This window comes from Carcharhinus amblyrhynchos, chromosome 12 (assembly GCF_965287045.1).
Source record: "Carcharhinus amblyrhynchos chromosome 12, sCarAmb.v2.hapA, whole genome shotgun sequence".
Classification (NCBI taxonomy): Eukaryota; Metazoa; Chordata; class Chondrichthyes; order Carcharhiniformes; family Carcharhinidae; genus Carcharhinus; species Carcharhinus amblyrhynchos.
The window spans coordinates 71555391-71579483 of NC_137335.1; the positions used below are offsets into that span (position 1 = coordinate 71555391).

Genomic DNA, 24093 nt, shown 5'->3' on the forward strand with positions numbered 1-24093 from the left:
CCAAAATATCCTTGCGTAAGTACGGCGACCAAAACTGCACACAGTACTCCAGCTGCAGCCTCACCAATGCCCTATACAGCCGCAGCAAGACCTCCCTACTTTTATATTCAATCCCCCTCGCTATGAAGGCCAGCATCCCATTCGCCTTCCTGATCACCTGCTGCACCTGCAAGCTGGGTTTTTGCGACTCATGCACAAGGACCCCGAGGTCCCTCTGCACTGTCACCTGCTGCAGTTTTTCGCCACGTAAGTGATAATCCTTCCTACCATTATTCCTACCAAAGTGGACCACCTCGCACTTGCCAACATTAAATTCCATTTGCCATTTCCTGGCCCATTCGCCTGGCCTATCTAGATCCTTCTGTAGACTCTCCACACCCTCCGCACAATTTGCCTTTCCTCCAATCTTGGTGTCATCAGCAAATTTCGGCACCCTACACTCGGTTCCCTCCTCCAGATCATCTATATAAATGGTAAATAGCTGAGGCCCCAGCACCGACCCCTGGGGCACTCCACTAGTCACCATCCGCCAATCCGAATAGCACCCATTGACCCCCACTCTCTGTCTCCTATTTGACAACCAATCCTCTATCCACGCTAACACCCTACCCCCAACTCCCTGTCCCCTGACCTTCTGCAATAACCTCTTGTGAGGTACCTTGTCAAACGCCTTCTGAAAATCCAGAAAGACCACATCCACCGGCTCTCCTCTATCCACCGCCCTAGACACATCCTCATAGAACTCCAGTAAATAAGCTGAAGTTTCAAGTCCAGATGACCCTTTGTCAAACGAAGTAACCAAACAGTTCTTAAGGTGCCATGCGGCCAAATAACTTATATACTGTATTTGTATGAAGATAGTCTGTTAAATACCAATCATTTCACATAATCTCCTGCCTGAATTAATTTAAACTGGAAACTACTTGTGCATCAGATGCAGCAACACTTGAACCAGAACTTCAGAGAATTAAAATTCAACAAGAAAGTAGTGGAATCTTTGCTAAAGAACAAAATAACTTCCAATCAAGAATGTGTAAAAGAACTTTATTTCTTTTTTAAATGCATTACAGGTTAAATAAATATCAATTCATTCTACAGCTTTTGTCTTAATATAAATTATGTACAAGTCCAGTACAAAAACAAAGTTTCACATGTTAATTTACAGATGCTGACGTGTTTTTCCATATTGCTGCAAATAACTCAAGCCCCAAAAGAAAGTCAAGTTAGGTTAATGACCTAACGACAAAATTAAAATTACATGTTTTTAATATGTAAACACAAAACAACATAGAATCTACAAAGACACTTGGTACCTGCTATTTGTAATGAAATTCTTCCCACTTGGTTACCAAATACACTGATCATTTAGCCCCAAAGAAGCAGTTATTTATTTATTTGTCACAAGTAGGCTTATATGAAGTTACTGTGAAAATCCCCTTGTCGCCACACTCTGGCACCTGTTCGGGTGGGTATACTGAGGGAAAATTTAACATGACCAATCCACCTGTCCAGCACATTTTTCAGACTGTGGGAGGAAACTGGAGCACCTGGAGGAAACCCCACAGACATAGGGAGAACATGCAAACTCCACACAGACAGTGACCCAAGCCAGGAATCGAACCCGGGTCCCTGGCACTGTAAGGCAGCAGTGCTAACCACTTCACAGAAACTCATGTTCAACCACCAGCAGCAACCAGTTGTGAGATTTGGTCAGTATACTCTTTGCTTTCAGGGACAAATGGTGATTCTAGCCCAGTTCTACTAATGTTACTCCCAATTTGCATACTGTAATACATTTTCTTTCACAATCCAGATTGAAAATGCAGGCTACAATTTTGTAGGCCATTACATACATGTTAGGCAGTACAAGCTTGAGCCTGAGGTGGCTGGGCTGGCAGTATTTTTAATTAAGTTTGAATATTCAGCTGTTCTGTTTAAATCTTTTTATTAAAAAATAACAGCTGAAAAAAACTCAAGAACAACGGATGGGCCAAATGATCTGGTCCACTGACAAGAGGAGGGTGGAGGAAAGAACTGAAAATAATGTCAATCCAAGGTGCTAAGTTAATCATCTTGAAATCACTGTTAACAATTTGATTATGTGCCTTACATTTCTTCTTCTGTATATGATCTGACAAAATAAAGCGGTTTAGAAGCTTCTTGTAGACAAAATTTTCAAGAGAGTCCACCAAGCTTTGAGGTTCATTATTTAGCAAGTAGATACTCAGCCAATATCAACTGTTAGAACTTTATATCTTGATGCGGTAAGTCACAGCAAAGCTGCTCAAATCCATGTGATGAAATTTATTTGACAAATCTTGCAGAGCCAGGCACAAACACCACATACTACAAGCTGCATTTCTAAACTGAGTCGGGCTCGAGAAAGAAACGGAAGGCCTTTTAACACTCATGGCAGTGCAGAACATTCAGGGCTGGTGCAGTGTTACAGGAAAGACGAGGGAAACTTGGCCTTTCCAACTTTGGAGGAGAGGCATCCAAGAGATGATTTTAGGAGATGTACAAAATAATAAGCAAGGATAGAAAAATAATTCTAGAAAATATTAAGTTGTGACAGCAGGATAAGGTTTTAAACTGGTACATTTAGGGTGCACAACAGGATGTTGTAGATCCTCAAAGAGTGAAGACTCCCGGATGAACCAGACGGGTTACAAATTCTGGAATTGTTTGAGACAATTGGGTTGCAAGAGCAACTCAATATTTTCAGGATAACAAACAAGATGGACTGAATGGCTTTTATCATTAGTAATTAATTATCTTGCGCACATAATGCTACAGTAATGTGAAACAATCTCAGGTTGATACATATTTTATTGGAACTTTTAAAATAATGCTTCTAACCTTGTGGAAAACTAAAGCTTTAGTTGGCCATTCGTGTAAGCACGTGTCAGCCAGAGAAGCGATTCACCATTAAGACTGTGCAGGTTTTGCCAAGATCGGGTCAGGATTTTTAACAAGTGAACACCCAACATTATTTAATCAGTATTACTTAACAGAAAAGGCTGTGCAATGTTCCAACAAAAGTGAAAAGTTTAATTAACCATCTGACTTTCTTCTGCAGGTCAGAGTTTAGAACATGTTGAAAGACACTTGGTCAAGTTTGTGGGCAATTTGAATTCCAAAGCAAAATTTCCTACACAATTATTTGAAACCTCTTCAACGCTTAAATAATTGTGAAAGTTATTGCATGGTTGTGCAGAAATGATGCAATCCTCAAAATCCCATTTTCTTTGGTACCATGATTAAGTGAACTCAATAAAGCAATTCCAAAACAAAAGCCAGAACTCCAAGCATCATGCAACAATCCCCAAGAAATTATTTCTCTTCTCGATTTGATCACGTACTCTTTCTACAATCAGAAACAGAATTCCATAGGTTACACACCCTCTTACTGGCCTGGCATTATTGTTAATTTTAGTCGGCAGCTTCTGTCCACCTACCAAGTCTGTACATCGAGCAATTGGATACTTCCGTCCACTTCCAACATGTCAATTCTGCTCAAGTCAGTGAACCGGTGTTTATATTCTACTAAATGCTCTCCATTAACAGCAATCTTGAAGCAGTCAGAATCGCAGTAGATTATAACCTGGAACACAAATATGAAATGCTGAGAGTGTAAAACAGGGCAACAAACCCATTCATTTCCTTCAGTGTGCCACTATAAAAGACAAAGCAACTTTGTCTTCAAGTTTTTGAAAATCAGCTGATTGCCTTCTATAGTTATGGTGTTCCACTGAACATCTAAATTCTTCAATTAGATCAACGTGGCCACTTCTACAGACAAAAGAAGAGCCCTCCAACACACTGTAATCAAGGAAATTTGGATGTCAGCTACGACTCTCACCAACTTTTACAGAAGTACCATAGAAAGCATTCTTTCTGGTTGTATTATAGCTTGATATGATTCTTGTTCTGCCCTAGACCGCAAGCAACTACAAAAGGTAGTGTATCTAGCCCAATCCATCATGCAAACCAGCCTCCCATCCATTGACTCTGTCTACACTTCCCTGCAAAGTAGCCAACATAATTAAGGACCTCATGCACCCCAGACATACTTTCTTCCATCATCTTGTGTCAGGAAAAACCATACAAAATTCTGAGATCATGTACCAACCGACTCAACATCAGCTGCTTCCCTACTGCTATCACACTTTTGAATGGACCTACCTCGCATTAAATTGACCCTTCTCTACACCCTAGCTATGACTGTAAGGGTTTTGCTTACATTCTGCATGCTCTTGTTTACTTCTCCACAAACAGAATGCTTTGTCTATATAGTGCGCAAGAAACAATACTTTTCACTGCATACTAATATATGTGACAATAATAAATCAAATCAAAAAGGTGAGATTTAACCTTTTTTCCCCCCCCAATGTTTTCCTCTCAGAATTATTTATATAGGATTATCAGAAAGCCCAAAGACAGTATGGTTCCATGTAAAATATTATTGTCAACACCACATCTAAGTTGGCTTTAAAAATTTAAGCAAGTAAGCGAGTGGGATTGAGTACCAGCAGATGATGGAAATTGAATTCACTTTTTAAAAATCTGGAATTAAGAATCTATTGATGATCATGAAACCATTGTCAATTGTCCGAAAAATCCAGCTGGTTCACTAGCCCTTTAGGGAAGGAAATCTGCCGTCCTTACCTGGTCTACCCTACATGTGACTCCAGAGCCACAGCAATGTGGTTGACTCTCAACTGCCCTCAGGAAACTAGTGATGGGCAATAAATTCCAGACCAACCAGCCCATGTCCACGAATGAATAAAAAAAAATGCTCTTTTGTCCAAGTCAGGAAACCAAACTCAAACAAAAATATTAGATTGACGTTAACTTTTCCAAGACTTTTGCATAAACAGTTGTTCTTTACACTTTGACATGTAATCAACACTGTAATTCAAAAATGTTAAATTTGAGTAATGTTGACATGAAGACCTATAATTCGTATTTAGACCACACAACGTACCTCAAAGTATGCCTCTGCGCTAAATGGAAAATATTCTACTTTCCTCTCCTCTTCACCCCAGCTTTGATAGAGAAACGAGTTTCGAATAAAAGCTTTCTCTTTAAAACGAGGTGTCAAATGCAATGGAATGTCAGTGGAATCATTCACACGAAGATTAATAGCAAACCTGAAAAAGATTTACATTTACAATATGGACCTTTGTCTCTTGGATTTACCTTATTACCAGTATCGTGAGTCCAGGTATGATAAAATTAAACAAACGGATTCAAATTTAATGTGCATCACAGAAAAAGATTCGAAGCAAGGTTACTCTATCTTAAAGAACCCCAAGGTTCAGACCCCACGGTAAAAGGGTCGATCTGAACTGCTGAATGGAAAGAAAGACAACATTTATCATCTTATAGTTTGACAAGGGTCATGATGTGGAGTGGCTGGCGTTGGACTGGGGTAGGCACAGTAAGTAGTCCCACAACACCAGGTTAAAGTCCAACAGGTTTATTTGGTAGCATGAACTTTCAGAGCACTGCCACTTCATGATGAAAGTTCGTGCTATCAAATAAACCTGTTGGACTTTAACCTGGTGTTGTGAGACTACTTACTTTGGCAAGGATAAAAGGGATCTCCTTAATATTAGGAATAGAATTTCAAAGCCTTAAAAATTATGAAGCTATTGAAACTTTGTACTAATGTCAGTACATAAAATTTAAACACAAGCCTACTTAATAGTACATAAAATTATTCGAACAAAAAGGTAGAGTTCAGGCAACTGTCTGCTTTCATTACAGCTGTCCAATGTCTCGCCAAATGTGACAATACAATACTACATTTTTTTTGTAAGTTGATTAGACATTTTACAAATTTTCAGACATCACTAAAGTTGAACATCAATTTCTGACTCAATTCTCTTTCACATTATTTATCACATGCACACGCTGATGCTATCTAATGGAGTTTTATTGTTGCTTTAACAGAATATTATTTAGCACATTTCTCGTATGTCACGGGAAGACAAGGTTGTCTGAACCATTATTGGACCATCACCCAAACTTATGAGTTTCACGCCACGTCCCAATAGATAAAATGCATAGATTGTAACAGAACTCTATAATCTTAAATTACCTGTCTGGATTCTTATTGACTTTGCCTTGAACAGTGATTATCCGACCAGGGCTCAATCCATCCTTAATTTTACCCATATAAGGGATGGTCTATAAAGCAAAAGATCTTCCAATTGTTAAAAACCTGGAGCAATTAATATTTAGATCATAGAATGGGACTAGAAATCCTCAGCTACAAGTTTACTGCCCATTCTAGTCTGAAATGTGCTCTAACAATATGCTTCATTCACCAGCAGCTCACTTTTCCTGCTTTTCGTTGAAGCTAAGTCACCTGAAACAGATTTTCATACATTCACCAGTCACAATGCCCCCTCCCCTGTCACTTTTATTGCGTTCTCCATTTTCTTAGCTGAATACTAGACACAGGTTTCTTTCTAAGCCCTGCAGTCCACTGTTGAAAGGAGTTGGGGGTGGAAGTTGGGGGGTGGTGTGGAGTGGGGGGAGGAGGGGGCGGGGTAATGTTCGTAATTAGTTATAGAAGGTACCTGAGGCCATGCTCCAAAAAGTGCTGCCATGCACAGTCCTCCCTCCCCGCATTCTCCATTCTCCCTGCTGCTACACGCAAACAATCCCAACAAGGGAAACACTGCAGTGCTAGGAGGCATTTCACAGCCTCACCGACTAGCAGTGGAAAGTTGAACGCAACTGATAAGTCAATCAATTCTTGTTTCAATGTTGGCAATATAGAATACCACCGCGTTTAATTATATCAATGAAACAAAGTCACCAACAAAATCAGAGCTGAGGGATCAGAATGTAATACTCTCCAATGAGAGGAAAAGATGGGACTACTTGATAGGGGATCATCCCCCATATTAATAACACTTTGCCTGCAGTTAAGAGGGCCGTGTAACACTTGAGAACATTTGAGTGCAACTGGTGGTACAACTTGCTTCAAGTCTCTCCTGTTCACCACTGACCATTTCGAATTGACAACCTGCCTCTTCTTAACTTTGCTTCTCTTTACTCCCCTCTCCATACAGCAACTTTCTAACTGTAAGAAACAGAAGGAAAATGAATGAGAGTTAAAGGAAAAGGGGAGTGGGGGGAATAAAAAGAAGAAACAATGAACAGGCAGACAAAAACCAAACTGAAAGGACAAAGGAGGCTTGGGGAGAAATACTTTGATGCATCTGAACAACTAACCCCCACAACACTGCTAAATCCATCGTCTTCCAAAACCACCATTTTTGCTTAAGACTTTGGCCAAAATGACTATTTGAAATTGAACACACTCTTTGGAGTTCGTAATGGCTCAGGGAGGTTTCAATCATATTCTACCGAATATCCCAGGCAGTTTTAAATTTGCCATCCAAGTGCAGTTCAACATCATCCAGATGGAAAAAGATAAACACAGCAAGAAACAAAAGGGAAAGGTGGGCAGGTGCAGATGAGTTGAACACCAGGGTGCTGGGGGGGGGGGGGGGGGGGGGGGGGTGCGGAGGGCAGGTGGGGAAACAAAATCTGCTACTGAGAAGTTTTTTATGCTTGGACATTGAGGTATTGTTTTTGTTCTGTTGCGTTATCAATTTACTGAGGCATCACATTTGTTTTCTCAGCAGCTGGGAAAGGAGTGGGTTGGAAACAAGGTTCAGAATTATTGAATTGAAGCATTAAGCATCAAAAATAATCATTTTCCAAAAATGGTCCAAACAAATGATTATGTACTTACCAATTCAGTCTTAGGCTTTGTGTGCTGCAATTCCAATAAACATTAATAAGTTAAGTTGTAATAACTTTTAAGGCAGGAGAAAAAGACTTTGAAAGTACAGTTGCTCAAACTTACAATTCCACTTGCATCAATCTTCTTTATTGGAAGGTTAGAATATGGATTCTCTTGCTCCTGAAGACACAGTTAGGACAGAAAATGTTACTACACTATTTCTGGAAGTGTGAAGCAACTAGATCCCAATGATTAGGAATAAATTCTAACGTAATCGGTATGAGCTCAGCACTAGTGTATACATATAATCGATATATATTGTGTTGTTGGACTGGTCTAGTTTCAATGATTCCCAAAGACCACCAGTTACACAAATACTCTTAACATTTATTTTCACCTATTTACAGATTATAGAAAACACTCTTCTACAAATTTCTGATCATGCTTGCTTTTGTTTTACTTTCAATTTAGACTGTCTCGGAGTCTCAGACACGTTGCCTCTTCCATGACAGCACAAGGTATTATAGTAAACCTTTTATTGGACTTGGTGCAATATATTCCATTATACTACAGTACAATACTAGCTTGTTTCGATAGGGCAATCAGAATATTAAGTTGTGCCACAAGGTCAAATATCAGTTTTTTCTCCAGGAACGATCTACTGATGACAACTTAAGGAGGAAGTCCAGCACTCCAATTGCTCTTGGACAGTCTGTTATTGTGGTTTTATCTTGAGAAGGGCAGCACATTGGCACACTGCTGCCTTATAACACTCGGGTTCAGTTCCCGGCTTCGGTCACTGTCTGTGTGGAGTCTGCACGTTCTCCCCGTGTCTGCGTGCGTTTCCTCCAGTAAGTTCGAAAGATGTGCTGGTTAGGTGCATTGGCCAAGCTAAATTCTCCCTCGGTGTACCCGAACAGGCGCCAGAGTGAGGCGACTAGGGGATTTTCATTATTTATTAGTGTCACAAATAGGCTTTCATTAAACTTCAAGATTTGTTAGCCTGTTACTCTATCTTGTTGGCCTTTTGTTAACACATTTAATAACATAATAACCAAGACGAAGACTGCTTCTCAGTCATCTCTCTGAGTGATATCACAGTCTCATAGTTCCTTATCTACATGCAGGAGCTATCATTAGAGTTAAGTCTACAGGTGGCGCTATATGTAACGGAATTGGGCTTTGCAGTGATGATTCGAACCTAGTTAAATAGGTCACCAACATTCACTAACCAAACTCACATTTAGATAGGTCACTCAAGAGAGAGACTGGAAGTGTGCCAGTATCCACCATGGATCAACAGACCAGCATGAATCACTACACTGCAAAGGGACACAGGGACAAAAATAACAAAAAACACCAAGAGAGAAACACAACTCAAAATATTTCCATAACATTAGTTTCCAAAGATAATTCTAGACTCCCTGTTACGGCCTCAAGATCACCCTGAAATACGTCAGTATGAATTTACTTCTTACTTACAGCGCTGTTCAAAAAGCAAATTGTTTGAATTTGGACTCCACCAAAAATTCCAAGTGTGTCAACTCTCTCCACATTTATTCTGTGCTGGTAGTCCAGGAAATGTTTTCCATTAACTGCAACCTAGTGGATAAATAAATATTTACGGAGCAGGTTAATGCAGGTCAACTGCAGAGACATGTAAACAGTCTGGAACACAAATACACCATTCAGCCCATTTATTAACCCACAATGTGGGCAAATAGGTCTAATCACATTTATCTTAGTATCATAGAATCCTACAGAGCAGAAGGAGGCCATTCAGCCCAATGAATCTACACCGACCACAATCCCACCTGGGCCCTATCTCCACAACCCCATACATTTCGCCTAGCTAGTCCCCCTGGCACTATGGGGCAATTTAGCACGGCCAATCCACCTAACCCACACATCTTCAGACTGGAAGAGGAAACTGGAGCACCTGGAGGAAACCCACACAGACACAGAGAAAGCCATATTAAATAAGAGTCAGATCGTATGTTGTACCCTGTTTGACAGCTAAGGTTAGATTAGTATTCAGTTAGTATATAGAATTTTTAAGGAAACTGGAACGTGTGTCCAACAACTCGTTCAGAAATGCTACTGCAGTGTTCTTCCCCAGACCAATAGCATCAGCAAACTGCAGTCCTGTTTCACATCCCAAATGGCCAAAGTGTATCTTTGAAGCTTTTGCAAGTTTAAAAACAAAATACAAATCCCACCACCTACATCCCAAAGCCTACCCGCTGCCCACCCTGCCTGAAGGGATAGAAACAGCTCAAGGCAGGCAGACATCCTTCCACACATTATGCTTACTCAGCATTCCCATTTCTGCAATGTTTGTGGCTGGTTCCTCAAAGCCACTTCTTAAAACTGAACGAGAGGTTATCTGTATACATGAAAATCGAACATAGCCAAAACTCTCAACTTTGTTTTAGAATCTTGGTGCAAGAAGCCTAGTTGTTTGCCTGCACTGTTTCCCTTGTGATTTTTGTGGGGACATGTCCAAAAGGAGTTAATTACAAGTACCCTGTGTTTATTATTCAATGGTGCATCTTACTTTTGTAGCCATTTTATTTATATAGGGGTGGCACAGTGGTTAGCATGGCTACCTCACAGCACCAAGGACTCAGGTTGGATTCCCAGCTTGGATCACTGTCTGTGTGGAGTTTGCACATTCTCCCTGTGTCTGTGTGGGTTTCCTCCGGGGCTCCGGTCTCCTCCCACGATCCGAAAGACATGCTGGCTAGGTGCATTGGCCGTGCTAAATTCTCCCTCAGTGTACCCAAACAGGTGCCGGCGTGTGGCAACTAGAGGATTTTCACAGTAATTTCTTTGCAGTGTTAATGCAAACCTACTTGTGACTATTTTCTTTGGAACTTGGCTAGCCGGGGCTTAGGCTATTGTAATATAAGTTTATATGTGATAGCTTTAATTTTTAAGGCATCTGAAATACAAAATACAAAAGGGTCTAAAGAGTGCTGAATTAAGGGTGCGTGTAGTTGGCCTTTTGTGGCCCTGATCAGCCAGGGCAACATCCAAAGAGTCAGAGATAAGTCAACATTTTTACCAGTAAAATTGAAAAAAAAAGCCCAAATAGCATAAAGAATTTAAAGTCAACTGCAGGAGTGAGCTATTGTATCATAAGTTCCAATTAACAGGAGTTTGCTTATGAATAGAGCAAAACAGTTCACATTTAAAAATGTTACTGATTTGAAAAATGTAGCATGATGTAAAGTATTTGCAAAACTCAGCACCTTGTCACATCCCAATATCTTAGAACTCATCACACACAGTGTACTGACAGGAGATGGAGGGAAAATTTCAATTTATGGAAAATGAATCACACGAAGGGGAAGATAATTATGAAAAGTTTTCATTACCTTGAACCTGTCCACCATTATGCAGAAAATTATTTCAAATGGTTCTCCTTTCTTGAATGGCATTTCATATTTTATTTCTTCACGTCCCCACTTTTCCTGCACCAGAGTGTTGCAAACCACACATCCAGATCTCCGGAAACGTGGGTTGAAATGGAACGCTATGTCTGCACGAGGTTTTTCACTACTTCCACACTGTAAATCCACTTGGAATCTGTACAACAATTCAACAATGCCTTTGTTACAAGCTCCAAAAATGCCTTATTTATTGCTCTGTCCAGATGTATAACTGTTGTTTAGGGGACATATAGGTTTATCTCCGCCAACATTTACTAAACATTGTTATTCCTAATCTCCATCCAACTGATTCTAATTCCTTGTGTTCTGAGCCAAGATCCTTTCTCACTAATGTCCATATGTCACCCTTTATATTCCGATTCACCACAACCCTCTTCTCTAAAAACAAAATCAAATCATTGTGGATGTTGGAATCTGAAATCAAAAGAAAAACCTCAGCAGGTCTGGCACCATCAAAGCTCAAAGTTTTGACAAAGAGTCATTCGGGCTCGAAATGCCAGTTCTTTTCCCTCTTTTCAGATGCTGCCAGATCTGCTGAAATTTTCCAGCATTCTCTCTTTTGGTCCTTCTTCTCCTCTGTTAGTTTAAAGCCATCTTTCCCTACTCTGCCTATATTTGGTGGTGTGCTTTTATGTTTGTTCACTCTGTCCCTTCCCATCTGATTACCGTTATCTGTATCGCAACCCTGCACACTCTTATCTTGTCCTTTCCTTTAGCGTGACATATTTAGCACATTTGATTGGTGCGCTCCAGAATGTAAATTTACCACTTCGGTCAAATATGAAGGAGTGGCAATTGACTTCAAAACCCTCCCTTAATAAAATCATAAAAGGGAGAGTGTCACCTCCGGAATGCAAGGGACGGTTTAACTAAACGTGAATATGATTCTTTTAAAAAATAAGATTTACTGGCTACTTCCAATTCTCAGCAAGCGTAGAAGCAAATTTCCAGGGCAACTAGGGATGGGCAATAAAGTGCTGGCCAGCCAGTGATGCCCATCTCCCACAAATGAATAATTTGGCTATATTGCTCATTGCATAAAATGTTCTCCCTAGCGCAAATTTCCAACATGGTGTTTTACCTTTCACTTTCTTTGGGTAGTATTCCCTGTACTGCTATCATTTGCCCTCGCTTCAAGCCACCAAAGATTGCGCCACTGTATGGTATAACCTGCAAGAGAAAACAACAATCAAGCTTCAAATATTAAAGTGATAAAGCACTAGCAAACATTAATATTTGTATTAGTTCAGTGCAATTTGCAGTACCGCCACAGTATGTTTAAAATAATTACTTGGCTATACTTGGAGCAGGAATTGAGTTAGTGCAACAATGCGGATAATTGACCAAATCTGTGAAAAGATAACAAGCTATAGGCACAATACAACGTTGTACATTGTCCTTGTCAGGACACATCTGCTATAAGGTTCTTGGTGCTGCAACTTAAGGGGGCTGTCAGATCTTGGGGAAACTGCACAAGACAGCAACAAGGTTGATCCTTAGTGTCAGAGGGAAGATCCATGTTCTTACAAAATGTAGTAAAAAACAGAATCATCAGGGGGGATTTCAATTATCATGACAGTAATTGGACAGAATAGATAAGAGGGAATAAGGGAATGGGCTAGGAGAGAGACATTGTTTAAATACACAGACAGGAGAGGAGGGCATGATATGACAAAGAGATAGTCAAAGCAGAGGAGGCCTGCAACAAATTACAGGACATTCAGGTTCAAGCACTTGGCCTGCCCAAAGGTCCACCCCATAACCAAGAGTGAAACCAACCCAAGACAGTGCTGTAGATGAGGGTGTCTAACCAAGCACACCAAGTTTGTAAGCGATCTGATCTGTGAGCTCTGTGCTTTTGCTCCCTGTGAAAGGCATGCAACGGAATTGTTGAAGATTCTAAGGGCAAGCGTGCACTCAACTTCATCAAAAAGAGGGTTGGCACCTGTGCAAAGAGGAAGAGAGAAGAACACAGCAATGTTCTGTGTTCAAAGGGAGCTGTGAAGAAAGATTAATCTGTACAAGTAAACTTATCTACCATTAAACTGATCTCAAAGTTAAAAAAAAGAAACTTGCAGAATGGGCAATTAATTGGCAAACGAATTTCACCACTGATAAATGTAAAGTAGGTTAGCACTGCTGCCTCACAGCGACAGGAACCCAGGTTTGATTCCAGCGCAGGTAACAGCCTATGTGGACATTCTCCCTGTGTCTGCGTGGATTTCCTCCGGGCGCTCCTGTTTCCTCCCACACTCCAATTATGAGTGGGTTACGTTAATTGGCCATCCTAAATAGCCCCTTAGTGTCAGAGGATTATCAGGGCAAGTACATGGGGTCATGGGAATAGGGTCTGGGTGGGATGGTTGTCAGTGTAAGCTTGATGCGTCAAATGGCCTCCTCCTGCACTGCAGGGATCCTATGATTCTTTAGTGCATTTTGGTAGGAAAAATAGGGAGGTTGTTTATTACATGGAAAGTGCAAGTTTAGCTGGGGTAGAGGAGCAAAGGAATCTTGGAATACAAATATACAAATGAGTAGTGCCCCAGCTTAGCACAGTCAGTCATGAAAATGCAAACTAAGAAATAAGCTCCATCTCTCCAGGCACAAAATGGAAAAGTAGAAATTATGCCCAAGCTGAATCAAACCCTTGCTAACCATTGTGCTACCGTGCCACCCCTCAAGAAACAGGATTTAAAAATAGTTCTTAAAGACAGAGTATCAGACCATCTCTATTTGCCCTTGAATGGAGTGACTTGAGAGCCATTTCAGAGGGCAGTTAAGAGTCAACAATATTGTCAGAGGTCTGGAATCAAATGTATGCCAGACCAGATAAGGATGGCAGATTTCCTTCCCTAAATGATATTAGTGAACCAGATAAGTTATTACAAAAATCGATGATAGCTTCATCATTTCTGGGATAAGGTTTTATTCCAGGTTTTATTAATTGAATTTAAATTCTACCAGCTGTCATGATGGGATTTGAACACATGTTACCAGACCTATGACACCAACACACCATCATATCCACCCTATAAAAAGGATAAAAAGATATTGAGAGAGTAGAGAGAAGATCTATGAAGATGACACTGGAAATAACAGGAAAGGACTGACAGCCTTGGTCTCTTCTCAGTGGATACAGAGTGAACATTTCCTTCGCTGAGGAACAGTAGAACTCGAGGACATCAATATAAATAGTCACCAAAAAATCTAATTGGGAATTCAAAGGGAACCTCTTCACCCAAAGAGTGGTGACAATGTGGAACTTGTTACCACAGGAAGAGGTTGAAAGGAACAGTACAGATGCATTTTAGAGAAAACTAAACAAGCGTATAAGGCAAACGAGAATAAACAGATAGTTACGATGGTAAATTTAGATGAGAAAAGGTGGTAGAACATAAACATTGGCATGGACTAGTTGGGGTAACCAGCCTGTTCCTGTGCCATACATCCCATGTAATCTTTTGTAAGTTCTTTAGTCTTGACAAAGAGACAAGTCACAAGAGACTTTATGGAGCTATACGGCTATTTCTTAATAAGATAGAAAAACAAGAGAGATGAAGAATGAAAGGCAACGATTCAGTATTGAACAATACAGTTCAGTGAAGTACTTCTGGTACAGGATCATCAGTAACTGAAGGAATTACATTGATATGAAGAGTGTTGGACACTAGATGCATTTGAGGAACGTCTAGATGTTACAGTAGAAACTTGACAAACATTGAAATTCTGATATTGGTCATCTATCTCTGCCCCACTGTCTGCAAGAACTAAAATCAAAGTTTTAAACCTTTGAAGCACAAAAATAAGTGCAGTAGAAAAGCATTATACACCTCCCACACTTTTAAACAGTAGCTAGGCAGGAATTATGCAGAAATAAAACGTACAAAGCAACATAAAATCTTTGAAAATAGGCAGACGGAGACTGCTCAAGTCACCATTTCTGCATAAAAATGGGAAGTTCTCCGGCTGCAAAAAATAGTTAGAGATTCATTTCTAGTTTAAGATGAATTGCAGAGCATAGAATTTTAGTTAATAAAGCTTCCAGTAAATTCACATACAAGATAGTCACAAGATTATGGCTTCAGGGAAAAAGATTCCAAAATATAATTTCAAACATTCCCACTGACAAAAGGAGCAAAGAATTTTAATTTATATCAAGCCTTTCAAGACACCGGATGCCCCAAAGCAATCTCCAGCCAGAGTACTCTGGAGGTGTTTTTAACATTATAATGTAGAAAACGCAAAAGTTGATTTTAAACACAGCAAAGGTTTAAAAAAAAATGCAATAAGACAACACATCAATTGTTTTTAGGTATTGGCTAAATATTGTCCGGGACACGGGGGAATTCACTTACTCATCTTTAACTAGTGCCATGGGATCATTTACACCTCTACCAAAGCCTCTGCTTTCTCAGAAGACTAAGGAAATGGGGCATGTCAGCTACGACTCTTACCAACTTTTACAGGTGCACCACAGAAAGCATTCTTTCTGGTTGTATCACAGCTTGGTATGGCTCCTGCTCTGCCCAAGACTGCAAGAAACTACAAAAGGTCATGAATGTAGCCCAGTCCATCACTCAAACCAGCCTTCCATCCATTGACTCTGTCTACACGTCCCGCTGCCTCAGCAAAGCAGCCAGCATAATTAAGGACCCCATGTACCTTGGCTATTCTCTCTTCCACCTTCTTCCATCAGGAAAAAGATACAAAAGTCTGAGGTCACGTACCAACCGACTCAAGAACAGCTTCTTCTCTATTGCGGTCAGACTTTTGCATGGACCTACCTTGCATTAAGTTGATCTTTCTCTACACCTTAGCTACGACTGCAACACTATATTCTGCACTCTCTCCTTTCCTTCTCTATGAATGGTATGCTTTGTCTGTATAGCACACAAAAAAACAATACTTTTCACTGTATACTGATACGTGACAATAATAAATCAAATCAAATCCCACTCAAAACGAAACACAGATCTCGCTTCTGAAAGGTGTTAACGTCAACAATGCAGCATTTCCCAAGTGCAGCACTGTGATGTCAGCCTGGACTTTGTGCTCAAGTCTTTGTTATACTTGTACGATAAAAACATTTTATGGATTACTAAGTAATATAAAAAGAACATAAGAACTAGGAAGAGGAGTAGGCCATCTGGCCCCTCAAGCTTGCTCTACCATTCAATAAGATCATGGCTGGATATCTTCCAGCTTAGGGTCTGCTTTTAATCTACTGATGTGGTGTTGTCAGACTTTTTACTGTGTTTAATCTACTGAACCAGAAGTGGATTTACAATCAAACACAGCACTACAGCACAGGACCCCAGACGATAGAAAGATCCCATACTGAGGGGTGGCTGTGGGTGCACCAGGGTCTTGTAGCTCTGAATTGGTTGGTAGCCTTAATTAAATTTCTTGAGCCCATCAGCAGGCACTGCAGAACAACATCAGGTTCTTATTGGTCTGCCCCAGATGTTGAGAGGTGGTGGTGACTTGAGCGCAGTTCGGGCGCATCTCCTGATTGCCAACCAAGAGCAAGAACAGAGGCCAGGGTAGGCCAGATAAAACCAGCAGCAGTAGGTAGGCAGGCAGCCAGAAGCACACTCAGTCATCGATTCAGCCAGGAGATGCGAGAGCGAGGCAGGTGCCATATTGGTTTTCAGGGAACAAGAGAGCGGCTTGACCAGAAGCCAGAGGTGAGAGTGAGGAGGTTTGGGCAACTGAACCAACGAAGGCAAGAACAGAGGCCACGCCAGATAATCAGCAGCCCATGGAACCCATAGAACCTACAGTGCAGAAAGAGGCCCTTCAGCCCATCAAGTCTGCACCGAACACAATCCCACCCAGACCCTACCCCCATATCCCTACATATTATACCCACTAATCCCTCTAACCTATGCATCCCTGGACACTAAGGGACAATTTCTTAGCACAGCCAATCAACCTAACCCGCACATCTTTGGACTGTGGGAGGAAACCAGAGTACCTGGAGGAAACCCATACAGACATGAGGAGAACGTGCAAACTCCACAAAGACAGTGACCCAAGCTGGGAATCAAACCCAGGACCCTGGAGCTGTGAAGCAGCAGTGCTAACCACTGTGCTACCGTGCTACCCTAGCCAGTGAGCCACCAGCACATCTGCAAGCTTAGGTCATCAAGGGGAACAACTTCATGGGTGACTTGAACCCCTAGGCCAGGGTAAGGTCATAACTTGGTAGGCAAGGATGAGGCTGTACTATAGCCAGGCAGCCTGAGCCAACAGTGAGGCAAGGTCATCAAGGTAAACAGGGCAACTTGACCCCCAGGACTGAGGGCAAAAAAGCCTGGTCTTTCTGAAAATTTGTGTTTGTTGAAATCAAGGACAGATTGATCATTGTGAAGTGACACTATGAATCTGGCTGCCAAAAAGGCAGAAAGTTGAAGGTGAGATAAGAGAACAAAGGTAGGAGAACAAAAGACAATTGAGCATTTTATATTCAAAAGTTTGAAATATTGAGCAGTGCCCAAATGGCACATTCACCCATAACAACCTCATCCACTGCAAATTTTGGTGACTTATCTGATGAATTTAATGTCATTCTAAAATCCCATTTAAATGTGTAAGTTATTTTTACAAAGTCGATTATTTTAACATTGTACGTAGGTTGAGTGAATGGGCAAAACATTTGGTAGATGAAGTATAATGTGATGAAATGTGAACTTGTCCACTTTGGCAGGAAGAATTTAAAAAAACCCAGCATTTTATTTAAATGGAGAGAGAAATTGCGGAACTCTTCAGGGACCTGGATGTTCTGGTACCTAAATCACGAAGTTATTATGCAAGAAAAGCAAGTGATTAGGAAGGCAAATGGAATGCTGTTGTTCGTTGCAAAGGGAATGTAATGTAAAAGTAAGGAGGTTTTGCTACAGTTGTACAGGACATTAGTGAGATCACATCTGGAGCTATGTAATGAGGCAGGTAGAATTAGGGAACTTGCGGTGAAGGATCCTCTTGGGGAGAGTGATCATTGTATGGTGGAGTTCCTGGTGCAGATGGAGGAGGACAAAGTGGGCTCCCAGACACGCGTCCTTTGTTTGAACAGAGGGGAGTACGGTATGATGAGAGAAGAATTGGCGAATGTGGACTGGGGGAGTGCGTTGGAAGGTAGGTCTGCTGAGGAGCAGTGGAGGATCTTTAAGGAGATCTTTCTCGGTGCTCAGCAGAAATTTATTCCGATGGTCAAAAAGGACCGTAGGAGGAGAGGTAATAAGCTGTGGATAACGAAGGAGGTGAAGGAAAGTGTAAAATTAAAAGCGGAGGTGTTTAGAGTAGCTAAGAGTAGTGGGCGAGAAGAGGATTGGGAGAGGTTTAAATGTCAACAAAGATTGACAAAGAAGTTGATAAAGAAGGGTAGGATAAACTATGAAGCTGGGCTAGTGCTTAATATAAAAAAGGATAGCAAGAGTTTTTATAAATATATAAAAAGGAAGAGGCTGGCTAGGATGAACGTTGGACCCTTAGAGGATGAGAAGGGGGACTTAGTGGTAGGGGATGGGGAAATGGCTGAGGTCTTGAATAACTTTTTTGTTTCGGTCTTCACGGAGGAGGACATGAATAATTTGCCGAATGTTAGAGATGGAAAGGTGGTAGGACTGGAGGGTCTCGATGACATTACTGTTACTAGAGAGGTGGTGCTCGACAGACTGGAGGGGCTGATTGTGGACAAGTCCCCAGGACCGGATGGAATGCATCCGAGGGTCCTGAAAGAAATGGCGGAGGTGATAGTGGATGCCTTGGTGGTTATTTTCCAGACGTCGCTGGATTCCGGGAAAGTGCCGGAAGATTGGAAAACGGCTAATGTTACGCCGTTGTTTAAGAAGGGTGCCAGGCAAAAGGCGGGGAATTATAGGCCTGTTAGTTTAACGTCTGTTGTAGGTAAAATGTTAGAATCCGTCATCAAGGAGGAAATAGCGAGGCATCTTGAGGGGAGCTGCTTGATAGAGCAGACGCAGCACGGTTTCCTTAAAGGGAAGTCGTGTCTGACAAATTTACTGGAGTTCTATGAGGATGTGTCTAGGGCGGTGGATAGAGGAGAGCCGGTGGATGTGGTCTTTCTGGATTTTCAGAAGGCGTTTGACAAGGTACCTCACAAGAGGTTATTGCAGAAGGTCAGGGGGCATGGAGTTGGGGGTAGGGTGTTAGCGTGGATAGGGGACTGGTTGTCAAATAGGAGGCAGAGAGTGGGGGTCAATGGGTGCTGTTCGGATTGGCGGATGGTGACTAGTGAAGTGCCCCAGGGGTCGGTGCTGGGGCCTCAGCTATTTACCATTTATATAGATGATCTGGAGGAGGGAACCGAGTGTAGGGTGTCGAAATTTACTGATGACACCAAGATTGGTGGAAAGGCAAATTGCGCAGAGGGTGGGGAGAGTCTACAGAAGGATCTAGATAGGCTGGGCGAATGGGCCAGGAAATGGCAAATGGAATTTAATGTTGGCAAGTGTGGGGTGGTCCACTTTGGTAGGAATAATGGTAGGAAGGATTATTACTTACGTGGAGAAAAACTGCAGCAGGCGATGGTGCAGAGGGACCTCGGGGTCCTTGTGCATGAGTCGCAAAAACCCAGCTTGCAGGTGCAGCAGGTGGTCAGGAAGGCGAATGGGATGCTGGCCTTCATCGCGAGGGGGATTGAATATAAAAGTAGGGAGGTCTTGCTGCGGCTGTATAGGGCATTGGTGAGGCTGCAGCTGGAGTACTGTGCGCAGTTTTGGGCGCCGTACTTACACAAGGATATTTTGGCCTTGGAGGGAGTGCAGAGGAGGTTTACTAGGCTGATGCCGGAGTTGAGGGGGTTGAGCTATGAGGAGAGGCTGAATAAATTAGGCTTGTACTCGTCAGAGTTTAGAAGAATGAGGGGAGATCTCATTGAGACGTATAAGATGATGAATGGGGTGGATAGGATAGAGGTGGAGAGACTCTTCCTGCTCAGAAAGGATAGTAGGACTAGGGGGCACAGCCTCAAGATAAAGGGGGGGTGGTTTAGAACAGAGTTGAGGAGGAACTTCTTCACTCAAAGGGTGGTGAATCTGTGGAATTCTCTGCCCGTTGAAGTGGTGGAGGCTACCTCGCTAAATATTTTTAAGACGCGGGTTGATGGGTTTTTGATAAGAGAGGGGATTAAGGGTTATGGGGAGAGGGCGGGAATGTGGAACTGAGCCACGACAGATCAGCCATGATCTTATTGAATGGCGGGGCAGGCTCGAAGGGCTAGTTGGCCTACTCCTGCTCCTATTTCTTATGTTCTTATGTAACGTGTACAGTTGTGGTCTCCTTGTTTAAGAAAGGATATAAGTGCATTTGGAGCAGTTCATAGAAGGGTGATTCCTGAGATGAGGGGCTTCTCTTATGAAAAAAGGTTAGACAAGCTGGGATCCACTGGAGTTTAGAAGGTTGAAAGATGATTTTTTTTGAGAAATACAAGGAAAAGTTAACAGGATGAATGCTGAAAGAATGTTTCCTCTTGTGGGTGACACTAAAACCAAGGCACACAGTTTAAAAATAAGTGTCTTCCATTTAAAGGGGAGGTTAAATATTTTTTTCTCTCAGAGGGTCATGTGTCTTTGGGACTCTCATCCCCCAATTCAGAGGTGGGTATATTTTGACTAATGAGGGGGAATGTGGCATTGAGGGCACACTCACATCAGCAAAATTCTTATTGAATGATGCAGCAGGCTTGAGGGCTGAATGGCTTACTCCTGCTCCCAATTCACATGCTTATGTTCATACATGAGGGAGAAACACATTATTTTCTACTTGAGACCTTCAAATTCTGCAGGGATTGCTTCTCACTGCTGCCCCAGACGCTCTGACATTTTCACTGTGAACCTAGGCTGCAGAGATTCCCCAGGGCTCATATCATGGATAAATCACCTGGGCTTCAATCTGGACCACTGCATTTGGGCCCAGATTCTCAAGAGCTTAAGAGAATGAGAGGAGAAACCTTGCTGAAACCTACAACATTCTCAGTGTGAGACAGGACAGATGTGGATAGTGTTTTCCCTGGCTGATCAGCCTAGAACCACAGGACATGAACTCATTATAAGAAGCAGGCACAGTGACACAGTGGTTAGAGGCTGCACAGTGGTTAACACTGCTGCCTCAAAGCTCCAGGGACCCAGGTTCGATTCCCAGCTTGGTGGTTATTTTCCAAACGTCGCTGGATTCCGGGGAAGTGCCAGAAGATTGGAAAACGGCTAATGTTACGCCGTTGTTTAAGAAGGGTGCCAGGCAAAAGGTAGGGAATTATAGGCCGGTTAGTTTAATGTCTGTTGTAGGTAAAATGTTAGAATCCGTCATCAAGGAGGAAATAGTGAGGCATCTTGAGGGGAACTGCTTGATAGAGCAGACGCAGCACGGTTTCGTTAAGGGGAAGTCGTGTCTGACAAATTTACTGGAGTTCTATGAGGATGTGTCTAGGGCGGTGGATAGAGGAGAGCCGGTGGATGTGGTCTTTCTGGATTTTCAGAAGGCGTTTGACAAGGTACCTCACAAGAGGTTATTGCAGAAAGTCAGGGGACATGGAGTTGGGGGTAGGGTGTTAGCGTGGATAGAAGATTGGTTGTCAAATAGGAGGCAGAGAGTGGGGGTCAATGGGTGCTATTTGGATTGGCGGTTGGTGACTAGTGGAGTGCCCCAGGGGTCGGTGCTGGGGCCTCAGCTATTTACCATTTATATAGATGATCTGGAGGAGGGAACCGAGTGTATGGTGTCGAAATTTGCTGATGACACCAAGATTGGTGGAACGGCAAATTGCGTGGAGGGTGTGGAGAGTCTACAGAAGGAGCTAGATAGGCTGGGCGAATGGGCCAGGAACTGGCAAATGGAATTTAATGTTGGCAAGTGCGAGTTGGTCCACTTTGGTAGGAATAATGGTAGGAAGGATTATTACTTACGTGGCGAAAAACTGCAGCAGGCGACGGTGCAGAGGGACCTCGGGGTCCTTGTGCATGAGTCGCAAAAACCCAGCCTGCAGGTGCAGCAGGTGGTCAGGGAGGCGAATGGGATGCTGGCCTTCATCGCGAGGAAGACTGAATATAAAAGTAGGGAGGTCTTGCTGCGGCTGTATAGGGCATTGGTGAGGCCGCAGCTGGAGTACTGTGTGCAGTTTTGGTCGCCGTACTTACGCAAGGATATTTTGGCCTTGGAGGGAGTGCAGAGGAGGTTTACTAGGCTGATGCCGGAGTTGAGGGGGTTGAGCTATGAGGAGAGGCTGAATGAACTAGGCTTGTCCTCGTTAGAGTTTAGAAGAATGAGGGGAGATCTCATTGAGACGTATAAGATGATGAATGGGATGGATAGGATAGAGGTGGAGAGACTCTTCCCGCTCAGAAAGGACAGCAGGACTAGGGGGCACAGCCTCAAGATAAAGGGGGGGGCGGTTTAGAACGGAGTTGAGGAAGAACTTCTTCACTCAAAGGGTGGTGAATCTCTGGAATTGTCTGCCCGTTGAAGTGGTGGAGGCTGCCTCGCTAAATATTTTTAAGACACGGGTTGATGGGTTTTTGATAAGAGAGGGGATTAAGGGTTATGGGGAGAGGGCAGGAATGTGGAACTGAGCAGCGACAGATCAGCCATGATCTTATTGAATGGCGGGGCAGGCTCGAAGGGCTAGATGGCCTACTCCTGCTCCTATTTATGTTGTATGTCACTGTCTGTGTGGAGTTTGCACATTCTCCCCATGTCTGTGCGTGTCTCGCCCCCCCCCCCCACCCGAGTGCTCTGGTTTCCTCCCGTAGTCCAAAGATGTGCAGGTTAGGTTGATTGGCCATTCTAAATTGCCACTTAACACCAGGGGAGCTAGCAGGGTAAATACATGGGGCTATGAGGATAGGGACTGGAAGGAATTGTGGTCAGTGCAGATAGACTAAACGGTTTCCTTCTGCATAAGATTCTATGAACTTAAGACAGGGAGGAATTTCTTCACTCAAGAGAGTGACCAATCTTTGGAATTCTCCATCCTGGGGGCTGTGGGAAAGCTCAAGCACTGAGTGTGTTTAAGACAGAGGTCCATAGATTTCTGGACACTATTGACATCCAAGGATGGCACGGAGGAAAGAGCCCTGAGATCGATGATCAGCCAAGACTCCACTGAATGTCAGAGGTGATGGATTGAATAGCCTACTCCTGTTCCTATTAGGCAAGAGGGGCGGTTTGGTAGAACATCATTGCTTCACTGCTGAGCGCAGAATGCTGCCCATTAAACCGCTCCACCTCATCCAAACATCAAAGAAACGTTGCTTGCAAATACCCAATGCGTTTTGGCCTGAACTAACCCAGCCAAGTCAGTATCACGGAAGGAATATAAAAACAAAACTACTTCAAAGAAGGAAACAAATGAAAGAGTCTGATTTTCAATGGGAGGATGAATTGCAGAGTTAAATTGCCTCCCTCTTCCGTAATTAGTCGTTTGAGAGTTGGCTGGGTGGTTTGTTGCGCTGTTAAACTACTTGTCAACACTCTGGGGTGACTCAATTGCAAGGAAGAGTCAAAGTCTACTGGCTGGACTACACAAGGCCTAGCACTGACAGCTATTATTCAGAACATAACTCTAGCACAAGAGGGAATTTAGAGAGCTGTAAAAGCCTTTCTTTAAAGGCATGGCTGTAGACAAGAGAGTGAATTGTTCCTCTTCACGTGGGGAGATTCACCCGGCACCAAATAAGTGATTGTCTAAACGCGCGCGCACACACCACGCGCAGTCCCTTACCGGGTTGAATATCGTTGGATTCGACATCTGGAGACTTGTTCACTGGGGGATAATCAGCCGCTCCAGCTCCAGGTTCCAGCAAAGCACCGACTCCCGGAGAAGCTCCGCAGCCACGGCACAGTCACAGAACG

At 42.6% G+C, this 24093-nt stretch overlaps 1 protein-coding gene across 2 annotated transcripts; it reads right to left on the reverse strand.

The window, feature by feature from the left end:
- Positions 1-1028: 1028 nt before the first annotated feature.
- Positions 1029-24093, reverse strand: LOC145351075 (galectin-8-like). 2 transcript variants are annotated; one of them, XM_080200681.1, is made up of 10 exons: positions 23963-24093; positions 12305-12393; positions 11149-11359; positions 9251-9370; positions 7892-7948; positions 7778-7801; positions 6107-6195; positions 4988-5153; positions 3459-3604; positions 1029-3367 (listed from the first exon to the last, which is right to left on the reverse strand). In XM_080200681.1, coding segments are annotated over exons 1-10 (930 nt in total). In that variant the 5' UTR covers positions 23990-24093; the 3' UTR covers positions 1029-3366. The 2 variants fall into 2 exon arrangements, with proteins under 2 accessions (XP_080056807.1, XP_080056806.1); XM_080200680.1 differs by having other exon boundaries at positions 1029-3604.